Raw genomic sequence first — 19,029 nt, 5'->3', positions numbered from 1 at the left:
TTACGGATGGTTGATAGGAGGCTGATTGGTCTTTAGGAGGCTGATTGGTCTTTAGGAGGCTGGGGGGTCCTTTGGGAGGAGGATGACTTTTGCTGTCTTCCATGAGGATGGGAAATGAGACAGGTGGAGCAATGCATTAAAGTGCCCTGCTATAAAGGAGAATGCCATGTTGTTCGGAAGGTGTTTTAGAAGTTTGTTAGATATATTGTCAGGTCCTAGGGGTTATTTATTTTTTAGTGAGGTGATGACAACTCTAAAGCTCTTTGTTCTTTTGGGGTGACCAGGGAGGGCTTACTTGTTGGGTGGTAGAGAAGAGATTGCCAGTTATTTTTCTGCCAGTTGACTTCTAAGACAGAGAGCAGGGCTGATCCAGTTAGAATGGGGAATTGGATGCTACCACAATGTAGAATTACAGCACCAGTAAATTAGAATATAAAGCAGGAGATTGAGAGAGGAAATATAGATGGTTTAGGTCCATGAGAGGTGAGATGGAATGATAGCAGGGATTACTGGAGCTATAGTTATAGAGACATGTACAGAAAGGGGAATAGAACCAGGGAAGGATGGCAATAGTATTGATCAAAAAGGTAGGAAGAAATATAGTAATCATGGATCAAGTGAGTGATAGAATATTTTATTAGCAGGAACAAAAGCTGAACCAATGAAATTGGCCTTTGTTCAGGCACCTAAGCCAACAAGCATTAGCAAAGAATAAGCATTTGAGAGGATATATGACCGATTAGATGAAATAATTGTGGTAAAGTAAACACTTAAGAGCCATGAGGATTTGTATGAGGTGGTGGGCAAAGGTAGAATTGAAGAACTGCCCCCCTACCCTGATGTTCAAATTTCACATGCTACTTGGCTTAGAGCTTGGCTATGTGAGCTCTATTCTCCCCAATTAAACCAACCTTTAGGTTGATTATAGTTGTATGATATGATAACGATGATAAGCCAGCAAGTTTAGACAGAGAAAGGGAGTATGACATTGACGTAGCTAGCTTAAGTCCAGGCATATATGATTGTGAGATAGAAAGGGCATCGAGGGAATCAAAATCAAATAAGGCTGTAGGAATAGCAGGGCTAATGGGGATGTCACCCCTCCGCTCAAACATAGTCTTTCTCATGGTAAACACTGAGTCCACGGGCACTCAACCGTGAGTAGTACGATAGAGTCAATAAATGTGGAACACAGTCCTTTCAATTTGGTATGCATGTCTGCTTTTAAACACAGAAACTAAAGGTTGCCTAAAAAGTTAAAATTAGACAAACTGCATGGGATCAAACAAGATAAGATGGTCATAAAGTAACCAATTTTAACTTGAAATCATGATTAATCTTCAGAACATGAAAACAGGTTACCTGAAGGCACTTTGGACCACCTCCAATGGAGAAGATGATATGAGGAAGGAGGAAACAGAAAATTGATTTGTGAATACAGATAGGAGTAAAAAACTTCACATTCATGTGCTCCAAAATGGGAAAAGCTCGAGGAACATGTTAACACCTGGATAAAACACAGGAAGAATGGGATTACTCTTCCAACAAAAATGATTTAACAATAGCGAGAAAATTAGACAGAGGTATGCCTATTACCTGGGACAACATTATGGTGCAAAGGATTCACAAAGAGAAATGGTCTCTGCATGCATACTAGATGTACATGGCACAAAGATGGCACTTGAATATGAGAGAAAGGTTCCACAGTGAAAATAACTGTGTATATGATTTTAGCAGCAGAGATGATAAATTTCTGAGACTCTATGATGAATAAACGTTTATATAGTTATTTTTTTAATGTAACAATTCTATTTTCTTCTTATAGCATGTTAACAATAAAATTGGTCTTTTCCCAGAAGTTTTGTAAATTCTTACCTGAAAAATCATGGTGCATGCGATGTGCCAAGTAAAGCCATAAAGTCTTATGGGTTGGGATACATGGTACTATGAAAATTGGTATGTTTTCAACTGAAACACTCTATTAAAAAATATGACTAGAGATTGATTTAAAATTTAAGCACAAAAAAAGATTTGGTATACAGAAGTGATGAAAAAAATGGATTCAACCCATGCCCCCTTTAGAGATTATAGAGAGTGCTAATTCATTTTAATTGAAATTTAAATATTTCTATGTTTTTTATTTATTCTTGAATGCCATTTTATTCCTACGCTTTTATTATTTCCAACATTTTTATTATAAATTGCTCATTTTCTTCTATACAACTAACACTTAAGTCAAACACTCTCAGTTTATATTTTCATAAACAGTTGCCTCAACAGATCATGAAATCACACATATGAAATTTTAAGTCTCCAATAATTTCCTTTCCAACTCACAGTTTTGTTCATAAGTTATTTGCATACAAAGTTATCGAGTTGTATTGTATGCTGTGCCATGTTTGTAGAGCTCCATTTTCAGAGCATAACAAAATCTAAGACAATTGCAGTAGTTTTTAGGGGAGGCGACCAACAGCTAAGGTCATTTGCGCCATAGGGGATGGACAGGAAAGGATGAAGGGTGGAGAGAAACCCGGCATCGGCATTAGCCTACTCTTTACGAAAGGCGCCAAGGGGTCCGCAGTTTAACGTCCCATCCGACGGACAGCGTACTCACTCAAAGTGCCCTCCACAAAGCACCTCAAGTAGGGATCGAGATACCTCTGAAAAATATTCAACACCGCCAGGATTTGAACCTGCGCCCTCAGGGTGGGAAGCCAGTACATTAGCCCCCGCACCATCTCGATCCCCTCTAAGACAATTTTCTGCTTAAATAAAGAATAATGCCTTCCTTTCATTCTCCAATGCCACTTTAGCACAATATATCATTGATTAGGTATCTATCATAAAAGCAAAAGTGAATCAGTAGTCTCACATCTAGTATTCACAAAGAGAGCACATTATGACATGAATTAGGTCAGGCTTTATCGTTAAAATGTAATGTGCATAACAATATGACATACCTCATAGCACTCACAGTAATTCTTGAGGCACCCAGAACGCTTGCAATTACATCCCTTATTATGACGCCTTTCATCACCCACGTGCCCTTTCCCAATTTTGGGCCGGAAGGCATTTGGATTGCGTTCCAAACATGACTTAATGGCTCGTTGTCTCTCTTCTTCGTGCTCCAAATTATTTGAGCAATTGGCACAGTTACACATATAGCAAAATTCACCATTTGCAAAGCAGTCACAATAACTGAAAAAGAAAAATAACTGTCAAATTCAGGAAGCAATGACCACTGATTTTCATCATTTTCATGGCAAAACCACACTACCAAAAAATGACTTTCTTTCTGAACACAAATTTCTGGATGCATGATATTGCACAGATATCACTATGGGAATGTTTAACTGGACATAATGGTTAGAAAGTCAATATAAATATAGAAATGGACCATAGTTTGGCAGGTTATAAGACCTTAGATGAGATTTGTTAAAATTTTCAGAGTCAGTAGATGATGCAATATTTATACTTTAAAATTTGTAAGATGAAAATTCCATTAAATAATGGTTAAAATAGTTACACTGTGTGTCAAGATTTTTGGGCCCCAACTTCCTTTCTGTTTGACCTACGCGTGATTGGAAGGATAGCCAGTGTGTGTATACACGCAAACCAAAAGGGACGCTATATATCAAAACCCAAGTAGGAGATTGTTTCTGCATTTAGATTAGTTTTCAATTTCTTTATATCTTGTTTTAGTTATGGAATGTATCAGCCCATGTAGCACGAGTAAAATCCTTGAAAACCCTGAGTAAAGGTGACACACACACACTATGGACCATGAACCCAAGCAGTTGAACATTTGTTTACCCTCATCTTTCCTCCTTTCCATTGTAAAAGTTTACATATTTTTGTAAAATTTCCCTTTCTTCATCACTTTATGCCCCTAAAAAGTAGAGCCTTGGAATTATTTCTTTAACTTGAACTAATTCGAGTTCAAAGGTTGCAGAATGTCACTGGTAACCCACATCAACTCATAAAACAATAGTTTCTCCAGGCACATTTCATATGAAATAGGTTGGTTTGAAAATACTCTGAATTTGAAAATGAGTAGACATGGCTCAACTCAAGCCAGCAAAGCCATCAACAAGTTCATATTATCCAGGTACTGCCACAAATATATGAGCTGGAGAGTCTAGCAGGCTCTGGTGCAATGTGCACCCATATCTGCTCAACTAACTCCGAACAAGTCTCAAAAATTTAAAATTCACAATTTTTCTCAGAACAAGTGCTCACGGGAAGGAAAATTTTTTACCATCTACAATAGTGAGACATTCTTCACTGTTCTTATTATTCAAAATTCAGCAGACCAAGTGCACGAAGACTAAGATCAGTAATTTGCTGGGGACTGAGCCCCCAACTATTAAGTCATTAGACTAAAAATTTTAAATGAAAAAAATTAAAAAATCAATGAAAAATTCAGTTATAATTATTTGAATTCCGATCAATGATTTTTCTGGAAGTATTACTTCATTGTAACTGAGTATTTTACAATCAACCAGAGCAGATGAACTTGTATTCAGAAATAACAAAGGAACAACCTCAGCAAGTGTTGTGATTTTCAAGTACACCATTAAAACATATATATTTAACTTCTCCCTTCACAAATTCTAAATTCATATATCAGAATATTTATTTTGTTTCATGATTTCATAATAAAATTTTTTGAGCAGGAAATATTGTACCAAACACTTATGTGACACCAAACATGCTAAAATATTGTTAGATAGGAGGACAGTAACATGAAAAATTGTACGTCAACTCCACACCACAACTCCATATAAAGCGTTAATTTTCAAGTGGCAACATAATTCAAAATAAGGATATTAGCATGGATAATATTCATGAATATTTTCAGATCTTGAAATTTGCAAATAAAACACTAATTATTATAGATTCGGGTTCACTATGCCCTTAACTCCATTTTACATAACTGTTGTGCAAAATACGGTATTCTTTCGTGAAGCTAAAATATCTAGATGATATATCAATTTTAAATACATCTTTTTAATTCCATTAATTCAAAAGATAATAATCTTGGGAGGGAAAATGGTCTTAACTGTCCTGTGAATAATTGGAAATGTGAAGCATTGAAAAAGCTCTGATGACATTTTCTTGCTAAAAAAATATGTTAAATACTTTTTGTTGGCTACCAGTTTTCCCAAGATCACAGGCGGCCTGTTGGTTCATATACCAGTGAGCAAGAACTGCCATGAGTTTGTTTTGATATGTTTAATACAGATGGCAATAGGAAATGAAATGGAAACACAATGTTCAGACCAAATATTGAAATATTTACTGGGGATACATGGCTAGATACCATTTATAAAATAAACTTACAGTTTTAGACACTGAGATTTTGTACAATTGCAGGGTTTTCTTGGTCTGATTCCATTTGGTTCCAATGCTGGTCGAGATTGGGGTTGTCCAACTCTAGGTGATGAGCTTGAGCGAGAACGTGTAGAATCTTGATTGGAACTGATTCGCTGCTGAGGTCGCTGCACACTCGTAACCCGGCGAGCCTTAAAGAAAAATAATAATGGGTGACTTTTTTACAAATTATTCAGTAATCTACCAGTTAAGGTAGGTTTTGGATGGACACAACTACCAAATAAATATTTTGCGACTCCTAACAAAACACAATCAAGCAACTTACTCTACATCAAGTCCCTCTTCCTCTCTGTATACTTCCTTCCTCCCTTCATACCATTCAACATTCCTATCCTGTTCCCGCCCTTTCCTCGTCTGCCGAATATTCTCCCCTCTGTTAGAGTCTTCAACATCCCATTGCCGACTAATATGCCCTTCATCCATTTTTCCTGCCTCCTAAAGATTTCTCCAAACAAACCCCTCTCCTCGCCCACAATATCTAGCATTCCTCGTTTGTTTTCCTTTCCGTCCATTTCACCTTCTCCATCCTTATCCACACCCACGTTTCAAAAGCCTCCAATTTACTTCTAACATCCTGCTTCAGTGACCACTTTTCTGCACCATATATACATGCCGTACATAACTATGCCCCAAATCTACATTTTCATGAGCCTTTTATTAACATTCTTACTCAACGTCCCTGTTAATAATTCCTTCCTCCTAGTGAAAGCCTCTTTGCTTAGTGTATTCTTCTCCTTCGTTCCTACTATTTTGACCATGTTGATCCAAAACAATTCCGAGAGACGTAAACTGTTCTACCTGCTCTAGTTGTTTCCCCCAATTTTTATGTTTAGCTTAGCCTTTTTCTTTCTGGAATAACGTATAACATTTGTTTTATTAATATTGATCGTCATCCCATATCTGTGGCACTGAATTTCCAATTCACTCAGCAATACTTGCAACCCCTTGGCTGACTGGCAAACTAGAGCTTGGTCATCAGTAAACTTAACTGATTTTACGAATTCCCTGTCGACTTTCATTCATATCTCCAGTTCTTCTTATGCCTCTTTACTCATTTCCTCCACATATACGTTGAACAGCACCGGTGAACATGGACAACCCTGCCCTTCCTAACACTGCCCATCCGGACTCCCCGTTCCCCAATCGCACCTAAGCAGTCTGAGGCATGTAGAGGTTGCAGATTAGCCTCTGGTCCCTCCTTACTATATCAGCAATATCAGGTATCTGCAATATATTCCAAGAGTTTTTCCTAATTCACTATATTAAATGCCTTTTCGATATTTTCGGAACATGCAAATACGTCATAATTGTATCCTATATTCCTCTTGAATAGTGATATTATTACTGCAATGGCATCACGCGTGCCCCTTCCCTTCCTAAACCCAAACTGATCATCCCCTATGTAATTACTTGCCCTACTCTCTATGCTTTTGCTGATGATCCTGAGAACAACTTTAGCTGCCTGGGATATCAAACTTATTGTTCTGTAGTCCTGGAATGATGTAGCCTTTACCTTTTTTGGAATAGCAACTAACACTGATCTCACAAAGTCTTCCGGCCAGATTCCTTCCTTATAGATACTACGAATCAGTCCATATAGACTCTTCCTGAACTTTTCAGTAGTTCTGCAGGGATGTAGTCTACCCTCATGGCCTTATTTAGTTTCATCTCCCTTAATGCCCTTTCTATCTCATCATCGAGTATGCCTGGACCTAAGCTATCTTCCTCTACGTCATTTTCCTTTTCTATGTCTAACTGTTCCTTTTCTGTGTTAACTATTATCTTACCCACCCTATCTCTAACTGTCAGCACAGATCTTCCCTTCTTACTTCCCGATAGTGATTTAACCTTGCTGTATAGCACACTAATTTCCCCCTTCCTCTGCAAACTTTCCATATCCTAGTACTACATCTTCCACCATACTTCTTTTGCTTTATTCGTTACCCATCTCAATTTATCATTTAACTCTTTGTATTTCCTTTTGCCTAACTCTGTGTTTACATTCTTCCATTTTCTTCTCTCATCTATCTTGGTAATCATCTCATTCATGATCCATGGTTTCCTTGTCCTTTTCCCATTAACAGTTCCTATAGTTCCTTTTGCAGCTTTTGATAACCCTTTCTTGATACATTCCCGTTTTTCTTCAATAGTGCTTAGCTCTTTACCATCATCCATGATTTTCTCTAGAGCCCGCTGATACTCCTTCCTTGTCAATCCATTTAGTGGTTCTATATTCCATTTACTAAACTGCCACCCTTGCATTATCTTTTTGAAACGGACGCTACATTTCATAACAACTAAATTGTGGTCAGAGTCCGCATCCGCTCCCAGGAAGCTGTGCGAATTTATCACACTGTTCCTAAACCTGTGTCTAACCAGGATATAATCTAACTGATACCATTCCGAGTCACCTGGCATTTTTTGTGTACATCTATGCCTTTTGTGGAGTCCAAACCAAATGTTGGTGATGACTAATCCCTGTTTTCTACAGAACTCAATTGCTTTCTCCCTGTGGTCATTCCTTGTACCTAAACCGTAGTCCCCCACCTCATCACCATCTCTTCCTTCGCCTATCATCGCATTCCAATTCCCCATCACTATCAAATGTTTCCCTGTAGGAACATACTCAATTATAACCTCAAACTGATTGTATATCCTTTAAACTTCTTCCTCCTTATAATTGCTCGGTGGCATTTGCACCTGAACAATGACCCAGTTCGTCAGTTTTGCTTTTATCTCTACTGGTAATATTTTATCCGTTGCTTGTTCTACGTTTACTACGCTTCTTCCCAACTCTTTATTCAATATTATGGCAACCCCTTGTCGGCTCTCGTCCCCACTACTCTATAGTATTGTATAACTATCAGTCCAGTAAAACCCGCTATCCTTCCATCTGACCTCGCATAAACCTAAAATATCTATATTTCCTCTTTCCATCTCTTGCTAAATATTTCCTAATTTTCTTGTCCTCAACATTGTCCTAACATTCCAAGTTCTTATTTGCACTAAATTGGTCTTCTGTCCTGCTGCTGCCGGTTTTCTTTTGCAAGGGTTTTGTGAGATGACAACCTCAGAAGCCTTGCCTTTCCTGCATCTGGGCATGACACACGGCCGATTGGGCCGAGTCCTGTAGTTGCCAGGACTCATATTTTCTCTGTGGTTTCCCGTTGCCTTCCTCAATAGCATTTTTAACGTGACACCATCACTAGATGGCCGCCCCATTGGGGTCAGATGCCTTTGCAGCTGCCTTACTGAGGAACAGACGCTGAGTGGACTAACTTTCGTCTGGCTCCTAACCTTTGACCTGGCATGGGTAACCCAACCAGAAGCAATATCATTGCTCCCGCCAGCACAGCTCTAGGGGTCATTGGAATGCACAAGCCCTTCCACCACATCAAGGTGGTAGTCCATGGGAGGGTAATTACAACTATATTTTTTAAATTAAAAATGGCAAGAGTTTACATTTAAAATAATGAAATATAATTGTAACCTTCGGGAGTAATGTGCCTGAGGGTATGCACATGAAAAAGAATGAATGCAGAGATGGATAAATGCAAGAATATAGAATTAAAAATCAATTAAAGTGATAGTGAAAATTACATATCCTGTGAATGCAACCAGACAGGGTAATCTTTATTTCATATGCCTGCCATTTTTTCTTTTTGTGAATGTAATATGCTATTGCATGAATTATTTTGTCATAATTTTTATAGGAAATTGAGAAGAAAAACTCTGTTGTGGTTCAAATGGCATTAGAGCATCCACAATTTTAAGATAAAGCTACATTGTGTCACAGAAGAAAGCCTACAGTGGTCTTTTCAAATGAGTTTTTCAATATCCTTTAACATATTACAATAAATGATCAAACACACATGTTATTATTCAAACTGCCATATCCTTTTTTCATATGAGAGAATTTTCCATATTTCAACTTACCCCTCTAGTTTCTTCAGTGGCAGGAGCAATAGGAACCATTCTCAGAGTTGGATGAGTTCTTACGGCTGAGGTGGAAGATGATGGAGTTATGGGGGTGACTGTTGATGTCGTGACACGGGTAGTTCCTTCACTAGCATTAACTAAGCGTACATATTGTAGCTGAAAAAAATTCCAAAATTCATCATTTGACAAAAATTAAAACTTTTTAATGTGAATAATAGTAGTAGCCTCTAAATGTTAATGGTCAATTAAAATCAGTCATCCATTGTTTAATTAAATTACTTTGAAATTTTTAACAGAAATTTCTCTTGACCATAAGACTGAAATGGCCGCTATCTTTCAATTGTTCAATAAAAAGGGATCAATCAAAATCAAAGGATGATTTTTATTGATCCCTTCAGATGAGTCTGATAAGCCTACGAGTTATGAGAGATTACTTATTTACTGATGTACACATGCTCATTACTGCTACAAGAGAATGTCGCGGTGTTGAATATTTTTCAGAGGTATCTCGATCCCTACTTGAGGTGCTTTGTGGAGGGCACTTTGAGTGAGTGCGCCGTCCTTCAGATGGGACGTTAAAGTGCGGACCCCTTGGTGCCTTTCGTAAAGAATAGGCTAATGCCGACGCCGGGTTTCTCTCCACCCTTCATCCTTTCCTGTCCATCCCCTATGGCGCAAATGACCTTAGCTGTCGGTCGCCTCCCCTCAAAACTAATACTACAAGAGAATGTCCATTCTTCTTTAACTTCAACAATAGCTGCCATTTTTATTCTACAGAGCTAACCCTTTTAGGATGAATTTCTTGTCAATGAATGCATTTTGACCCTTGCCAACCTGCAAGTAAAATTGTAGAGAACAACTCTGGGTGTGTAGTGTTGAGGTCACGCGAGGACCTGTGTGTACATCACTAAGTAACTGGAATGAAATTGCTTTTTACTAAATGATCAGTTTAGCTGTCAGCGAAAGAGATAACTTATTTTTCAGAAGGCCATGATATTTTGCCTAAAAATTGAGGATAACCATAACTCTGCCTTATTATAAAAAAACATACGAGGGTCATCTGGAAAGTAGTACCCGTTCGTGCCGCATGAAGTGCTGACGACGCGAGTAGCCGCTGGACGAGGTCAGATAGCTTCAGTGGCTTGTCTGCCTTCTCTGAGCCAAGTTGCGTGACGCTAGCATTGCCTGTGTTGTTTCTGTGACTGTTTACAATGTTTAAAAAAATTGAGAACGCCGCCAGTTGTGAAGTGAGGGCAGTGATTAAATTCCTCAATGCAAGAAACGTTCGCCCATGTGATATTCATCGCCAATTAAAGGAGGTGTATGGAGACAATGTAATGGACGAGTCGTCTGTTCGGCGGTGGTGTCGCAACTTCAACATGGGGAGGGGGAACACACACGACGATGAGCGTTCGGGGAGACCGTCTGTCATTACAGACCAACTGGTGAGCTCAGTTGACGAATTCGTGAGGAACGATCGGCGCGTCACAATTGATGACATCTGTGAGCATTTTCCCAATGTTTCTCGAACAATTGTTCATGAAATTGTTAAACACCATCTGCATTATGCAAAAATTTGTGCAAGATGGGTCCCTCGCGTATCTCAATGAGCTGGCGGCGAAGGACTATGCAGCAGGAATACAGAAACTTGTCACACGTTATGACAAATGCCTTAATTTGCTTGGAGATTATGTTGAGAAGTAGTTTAAAGTATCCTCTTTCAAATAAAATTTTTTATGTTTGTTAATATTTACTTTTGTCTTTTTATTTCACGAACGGGTACTACTTTCCGGATGACCCTCGTACATAGGACTTGTTTTCTCAAATTTACAAAATAATACAAAGTAGTAAGATATTTTTAAGAATCAGGCAGAAACATTAAAAACAATTTAGATAATCCATTTTATATCATATATACTAATAATACACTCTCAAAATACACACACTCAAAATGGTTACAGACAATGTAACTTTATGGCACCAAATGAAAGCCAGGAAGAAGTGGCAATCAATCAATTTTTGAAAAAAATCCACTTCGCATTAGATTAATTTTGGTGCTGACATTAATAAGAGTTTTTAGTTTCTTTTCTGATTCTAAGAATAAAACTTGAAATCTGATTTTCAATTTATGAACTCGTGTTTGGAAACTCCTTTTTTTTTGGTTGCATCTGAAATAATGCTGGTCACAAGGAGACCAGACATTAATTCAGATGAAAAAGTAAAGTGGAACCTCACACAATAAGCATAGTTTGTTCTCTTAAAGTGAAATAAATCTTTCTCTTAAAGTGAAACACTCCCTAAATAAAACAATTTTTCCCACCCAAATTGGTGTAAAATACGATGATGTGTTCCTTGCTGAAACAATACATCATGTGCAAGGTTTATTCAAAATAATTAAACATACATATTATAGGATCATAAATCTTCTATGTCTTTTCTTTCATCATAGAATGAACCAACCTGGAACGCAAATTCAATTTCCAGAAAGCAAATACAATATTTTGATATACATACTTGTAAATCAAAAAAATTAAAGTATATATGATACATTTCTAATTGTTTTTTACTAGAAGCTTTCAAGAGACATTTGTTTCCGCTGATGCTTCAAAATTTTGAGAAATAAGGCAATATTATCATTACATAAATTTGTAGGGTGCATAGCGACTGCCTTATTAGGGTGATGCTTCTCAATATACAATGCAATAGTCTCCCATGACCTTCTCATCAAATTTAGCCTGCTCTTCTAGCATTTACACTTCTCTAAGGCTGGAGTTTCTGTATGGTAAACAAGTCATGGTTTAATTTTTAAATCACAACTTGCATCAGCACAAAATAGCAGCATAAGACTTTCTTTGGTTTCTCCTCAGCTTGTATATAGGTTCACCTTAGCATCATTTTCAAGAAGAGACCTATCTCTTCATAATTAAAAGCCTGTTGTGGTGGATAACCCTCAGAATCTACGAGCTTCTTGAAGTCACTGATGAAGTTCTCAGCTACCCTTGAGTTGGAATATGTGTTTCACCCATACCTCACAACATTGCGGATGCTGCTTCTTTTCTTAAACTTTTCGAACCGCCTACAGTTTGCCTTAAATATTTCTTCTTCTACCAATGATTACCCTGGTGTCTTTACAAGTTGGCAAGGATCACATTCGCTTTCTCAGAACTAATATTCTCATTAACAGCATTGCCTTGCAATAGCTCTTTGTTTAACCAGAAGGGAAGAAACCTTTCAACATTATTGAGAATACATAACCATTGCTTACATAATCTTTTCGCTCCCTTTGAAGAATCTATCTCCTTAATCTTGTCCCTGTTCTTGATGATAATGAATCCTTGCTAATGTTGACAGATTATGCGCTGACATCTCATTCTTGATTTTCAATTATTTTACTTTTTATTTCTACAGATACTTTTATTCTATTATGACTGCCTTATTGCAGCTTTTTTTGGTGACATTTTTATAACTATGCACAAAATATAACTGAACTTTTCACAAAAATTTAACAAATATTATGTCTGAACACAAGTTTGAAAAAATGTGTGATCACTAGTGACACTAAGATGCTAGTGGAACGAATACTAAAAACAAATTGAAACAGCATAAGTGTCAGGAATTCCAGGAATTTTCCTCTCCTCATCGCTCGTTGTGCAATATTGCATTTAGAGCTGCTAGTTTTACCTATCCACAAGAAGTAGCTTATTGCAATACCTGGAAAGTATTAGAGAAAAATAAATATAAGAAATCAAAATGATATTCTAACCTGTCTTCCTGGCACTTGAATTTGGTGAACGTTTGATGAAGTGGTGGTCACAACATTTTGCGTTGCAGGTATTCTTATCATTTGGCCAGTAGGAGATGATGTAGTAAGGACTGTACTGGATTCATGACCCTACAAATGAAATATAACATGTCAGTGCATGAACATAGTAACAAACTAAATTCACATCTAAAAGTGAAAATCATTTAATAATATTTATATGGTTTTTTCATTTTGATAAATGGTAAAATCATATAAATACCATTAAAATAAAGAAACCATAAACACAGTAATCAACCCGAAGGTCGGTTTAGTAGGTGATGGTAGAGTTCACCCAGTACTAAGCCCTGTACGGCGTGTGAAATTCACACATCAGGGTAGGGGGGCCAGTTCCTTTCCGTGCCGCTTATGGTTTCCCAGGAAGATCTTTTACCCAAAAAATCACATAGCTTGGGTGGAGCTACAGGTGCCCAGAGACTTACCCGGGAATCGAACCCGGGACCCTCCGGTCAGTAGTCCAACGCTCTACCCCCTGGACTACCGCAACCCCTGCCATTATAATATATAAGAAAAAAATATAAGTACAATTTTTAAATTAATACAACAGAAATTGTTCCATAAGATGAAGATTGTAATAAAAAATTCATTAATTGAACAAAGCAGGTTTGCAAGTAACCCGGCACATTCACTACGCTTGAGACTTGATATAATCGGACTTCAAGTGACATAGCAACCAGTTATACAAACAAATGTCCACATTATCAAATGAGTTGTAAGTTGAATTAATTCTACAATATTTAGCATTCAATTTTGCAGGACCCCATTATGACATCGTTATGCGTATCAGATCTCAATGGGTAATTTTATATATTAATTTCCACCTGAAGCAGAGCCTTAAAGATATATAAACTTAACACAGACATGATTCTATCCCTGATAGAAAAAAAGCCTAGCACATCACACAGTGGAATATTTGCAAGAGACCAAGCAGCTCTCTTTTGTAGTAGAGGGATTTGTTTGGAATGTGTGGAAAGACCCCAAAACTCAACAACATAAAATAAGGAGCAATGAAAGATGGTATGATTACGTTTTAGCAACACTCAATAAGAATTTCAGCTTTCCTAACAGCTTTATTTCTTTTATTACAGATTCGACAATTGTGGCTCTACCTGTTAAACTTTGTATCAGTATACAATCCCAGTAATTCCGCAGTTTCAATTTGTTATTTTTGTTTTAAAAGACTCTAAAATATGCTTGGTTTTATCAGCCCCTAAATGAATAATTAATATTGACCCAAACCTTAGCCTGTCTTTGGGCATCACTAGATGGTATCTTTGCATCTCTTAGATTATTACATATTAGAACAAAAGTAATGTCACCAGCATATAATACTCGTTTGGATTTCATATTACAAGAAAAATCATTAATGATTATGAAAGGCTATGGGCCAAGCATTAAGTCCTGCAGGACACTAAATTTTAATGTAAGAGCTGTAGATAGACAGACTTTAAGTTCAACCATCTAACAGATATGAGTTTTCTAGTTTCAATTCAAACCAATGGCAGCGTAATATTCTAGCTTTGAGAGTAACAAGGAATGATTAACACAATATATTTTATTATACAGAGAGGTAGTGAATGAATGATACAAAACACTACTTCACTCCCAGGGCTTTTTTTAGGAAAATTCATATCTAATGAATTACAGATTAACGTTTGAAAAATTTATTGTTTGATACACACTGACATACATCGACTAGTAGTAAATCAATCAATCCAAAATCACACTATTTATAAAATAAAATTAACCACAAAATAACCTAAATTAACCAATTTTACCAAAATTAACCATACCCATAACGAATTGAGTACAGCATTTTAAGTTGGTCATAACTATTAATTGATTTCACCAGAAGAAAACTTAAATTTTCTGCTTCAAAATGTTTGATTTTACCTCTTACCTGAGAGTTCATTTTGGAAATCAACAGCATAGGAATGCAATCCAATGTGAATTAGCTAATGCAATAATATAGTAGATTAACATGGTTGTTCTTTTCCAATGGGTATGCTAAACTTCCAAAAAGCAAAGCCTAATGTAGAAGAGTTGATTACTTTTAAGTTTTCTGTTACTATCCCACCTCATACTAACTCTTAAAATATTTGCAGTTCACCGAAATCGAGCAAAATTCAATAACTGTAGTTAAAGCTACTAATTATGAAAATTTTATCTTTCACATCAATGCCATGTTGATAGATTTGATTAATAAACACCACATTTTTTCAAACTTCTGCTGCCTCAAAAAATATTCAGGTATGGTAGATATTTTTTTCTGACATATACTTGGTATTCCTACTTCTCACAGCTAGCCATAAAGTAACTTCGAAATTGATACAAAAAACAAAGATTGAACAAAACAACCCTAACAGTAATATGATGGAGAAGTTTATCATTGAAATTCCTAGTAACAAACAAATCTACAGGAAAAAACCATTCAATGTGCAAGATGCATCTCATCCAATTATCCACCACACATCTCCCCTCTTATTTGTCATAAGTAAGTATATTGCCAATACTTCCATGCATTTCGAGTATATAGGAACACAGATTAGGGACATGATGATTAATATGACAAAAAATAATGCATTAAGTGTCAAATTATTTATTTTAACATGAAAAATATTGTTTATGATAAGCTAATTGAAATCTAAAACATATGCAATATTCAAAAAAATGCATACAAATGGAGAGGAATAAGAACATTACCATCTAATTTAAATGAGAATGATGTTGCATACAAAACGTGAAAGAAAAATGTTTTTCTATCAAACAAAGTTCAGGTTCCAAAGAATTGAGATAGTGATGGCAGCATATTTTTAATTCATCTAGACTGAGGAGTCAGTCAATCAACTCTGATAAAATAAAAACCAATAAAATATGGTGGTAATGGCCTAAGCACATTATATCTTTTACGTAATTTTCAAAAGTATATACAGCGCTAATGTAAGTTTTCAACTGTAAGCAACAATCTTCTTTGCTGATTACCTCATGTAGCAAATTCATCACATTGTAAACCGATCATAGAGTGGAAGCCTACTAATCCTGTTGGAATTAGGTACTCTGCTCCTTTTAGTGCTGACCTTAAGTTTCCTTCCAAATACAAACATCACAGGCACTTTCAACATGCAGGGCCAAATGGTACGAGGGTCATCCGGAAAGTAGTACCCGTTCGTGCCGCATGAAGTGCTGACGACGCGAGTAGCCGCTGGACGAGGTCAGATAGCTTCAGTGGCTTGTCTGCCTTCTCTGAGCCAAGTTGCGTGACGCTAGCATTGCCTGTGTTGTTTCTGTGATTGTTTACAATGTTTAAAAAAATTGAGAACGCCGCCAGTTGTGAAGTGAGGGCAGTGATTAAATTCCTCAATGCAAGAAACGTTCGCCCATGTGATATTCATCGCCAATTAAAGGAGGTGTATGGAGACAATGTAATGGACGAGTCATCTGTTCGGCGGTGGTGTCGCAACTTCAACATGGGGAGGGGGAACACACACGACGATGAGCGTTCGGAGAGACCGTCTGTCATTACAGACCAACTGGTGAGCTCAGTTGACGAATTCGTGAGGAACGATCGGCGCGTCACAATTGATGACATCTGTGAGCATTTTCCCAATGTTTCTCGAACAATTGTTCATGAAATTGTTAAACACCATCTGCATTATGCAAAAATTTGTGCAAGATGGGTCCCTCGCGTATCTCAATGAGCTGGCGGCGAAGGACTATGCAGCAGGAATACAGAAACTTGTCACACGTTATGACAAATGCCTTAATTTGCTTGGAGATTATGTTGAGAAGTAGTTTAAAGTATCCTCTTTCAAATAAAATTTTTTATGTTTGTTAATATTTACTTTTGTGTCTTTATTTCACGAACGGGTACTACTTTCCGGATGACCCTCGTATTTTTAAATTTCTCTTTACCACAGTACAATACTTGTAAGAACTGCCTATTTAATGAAAATCATCCAAAGAATTATTTTTTATGCTAACGCAATTTTCTTATGCTGAATAACTGAAATACAGATAACAAATATGAATTTCCATACCTGAAGTTGTTTTGCAAACCATAACTAATTATGATTGGGCAGAACCATTAATTCATTCACTGTATGTATCCATGTTCTATACTAATATGTATGTCAATACACATTCCGTACAATATACTCCCTGTAAAATGTGATGATGAAATTATTTTTGGTACAAAGATAAATAGAGTAATATTCCTATGAGGTTTACTTTCATATAACATAAACAATTCATGATGCATAGTTATTACTACATGCATTACAAAGTACCAATTTGGAATTTTTGCAACAATGGAAATTGTTGTTAACATTTTTAATAATCTATGGATACTAATGAGCTTTAATAAGAACCGCCAAATAAATATTTAGAGTGCCACTTATCTTCAATGTTATTTATTTTATGCTCACACCTTTCAATTGAGGTTAAAGGAGTTGTTTTGCAGCAAAAAATGTTTAAGGCATGATTAATTTTTGGGAAAAAGGAGTACAATTTCAAAGAATTTTCAGTCTTTTAATTGAAATTTACTGGACGAGTCATAAAAAAGTAGCAATATATAAAATCAACTTTTTCAGCAAATTTTCACTTCATACCAGGAAACAATATATTAATTACTTTCATTAGGGTTACTTAAGGAGAACAAAACTTTTGGAGGCCAACAAATCCAGTAACAGTACATGAATCACAACAAAAATGCATTAAATTTTAAGATTAACATCAAAACTTATTTATTAATCCAAATTTCTTTCAATATTAGCTGTGCTGTCCCTCTGTCAAAAAAGTATTTGGGTTCCTTTAAGTGACACACTTTACAATTTCCTAGCATTGATATCACTTGCACCTGGCATTTCCCCAGATTCATTATGAATCAGCAAGCATAGCCACAATTTTTTCATGCATGGCCTTTGTACACCAAGGAACTGAAAGTGATTCTATTTATCATTTAATATTGATGCAAGCCATTTTAAGAATGTAATGCAGTCAAGACATCTTTATAGCAGGGATTCAAAAAAATTGTGTTTAGTCAAGCAATCATGATAATATTTTTCAACATTCATAAATACCAGAAAGTAGCACAACTACAGTAAAGAACAAAGTCATGTTTTCTGACAGGAATGCATGCTATACATACATTTTTGCCTTAAAATGATTTCTCACAATAAATTTTTACACAATTCACAAGACCTTTGATTACTATCAACACATATTATTTTGCATATATTCACAATAGTACTTGAGGGAATGTTTGACATGGTTGCCTAAGTGACAGGCTTAAACATTTTCTAGCTGTGATGTCAATGGGGATGCATTCATTGGGTAACTTTACTCTTGAAGACATGCCTGCTGCAATATGGGATATGCCTACACCAAAAAAACTTTTTATAAGCAGCAAAACTCATCTTTATTAAAGAAAACTACAGCTATCAACTTGAAATTTGGTTTGATAGATGAGGATAGAACTGACTTAGTACTAAGCCCAATAGTGTGTGAAATTCCCACTGTAGGGTAGGGAGGCCAGTTCCTTTCCTCGTGCCACTTATGGTTTCCCGGGAAGTTCTGGTACCTATAAAAATCACAGCTCAGGTGAAGCTGCGAGTGCCCAGAGATTTGCTGGAAATTGAACCCGGGCCCTCTTAGCAGTAGTCCAACACTCTAGCTACTGGATTATCACATCCCCTTTTATTAAACACTGATGCAAAAAATATTTGATCCAACATTGAACATGCAAGTGCATAACTTTAGTTACCAATCAGTAGCTGTAAATAGTTTCTCAGTCGAGATGAAGACAGTTTCCAGGGGTCCCATTGGGATAAGGAGAAGGCATTCCTAATTTTGATTACTGAGATTTGCCATGTCTCACA

General features: G+C 36.6%; 1 protein-coding gene across 1 annotated transcript in view; it reads right to left on the bottom strand.

The window, feature by feature from the left end:
* LOC139698424 (protein lin-54 homolog) overlaps positions 1–19,029 on the bottom strand; it is a 62,989-nt gene that overhangs the window by 7,472 nt on the left and 36,488 nt on the right. The window contains exons 6-9 of the mRNA XM_071597324.1: positions 13,097–13,225; positions 9,331–9,489; positions 5,344–5,525; positions 2,961–3,198 (exon numbers count right to left, since the gene is read on the bottom strand). Coding sequence (XP_071453425.1) covers positions 2,961–3,198; positions 5,344–5,525; positions 9,331–9,489; positions 13,097–13,225 — 708 coding nt within the window. The remainder of the gene's footprint in view (positions 1–2,960; positions 3,199–5,343; positions 5,526–9,330; positions 9,490–13,096; positions 13,226–19,029) is intronic.

The sequence above is a fragment of the Hetaerina americana genome, unplaced genomic scaffold, assembly GCF_022747635.1.
Source record: "Hetaerina americana unplaced genomic scaffold, ioHetAmer1.1.p SCAF_85, whole genome shotgun sequence".
NCBI classification, from domain to species: domain Eukaryota; kingdom Metazoa; phylum Arthropoda; class Insecta; order Odonata; family Calopterygidae; genus Hetaerina; species Hetaerina americana.
The sequence above is the reverse complement of the archived record's forward strand: the minus strand, read 5'-3'. Positions and strand labels throughout refer to the sequence as shown.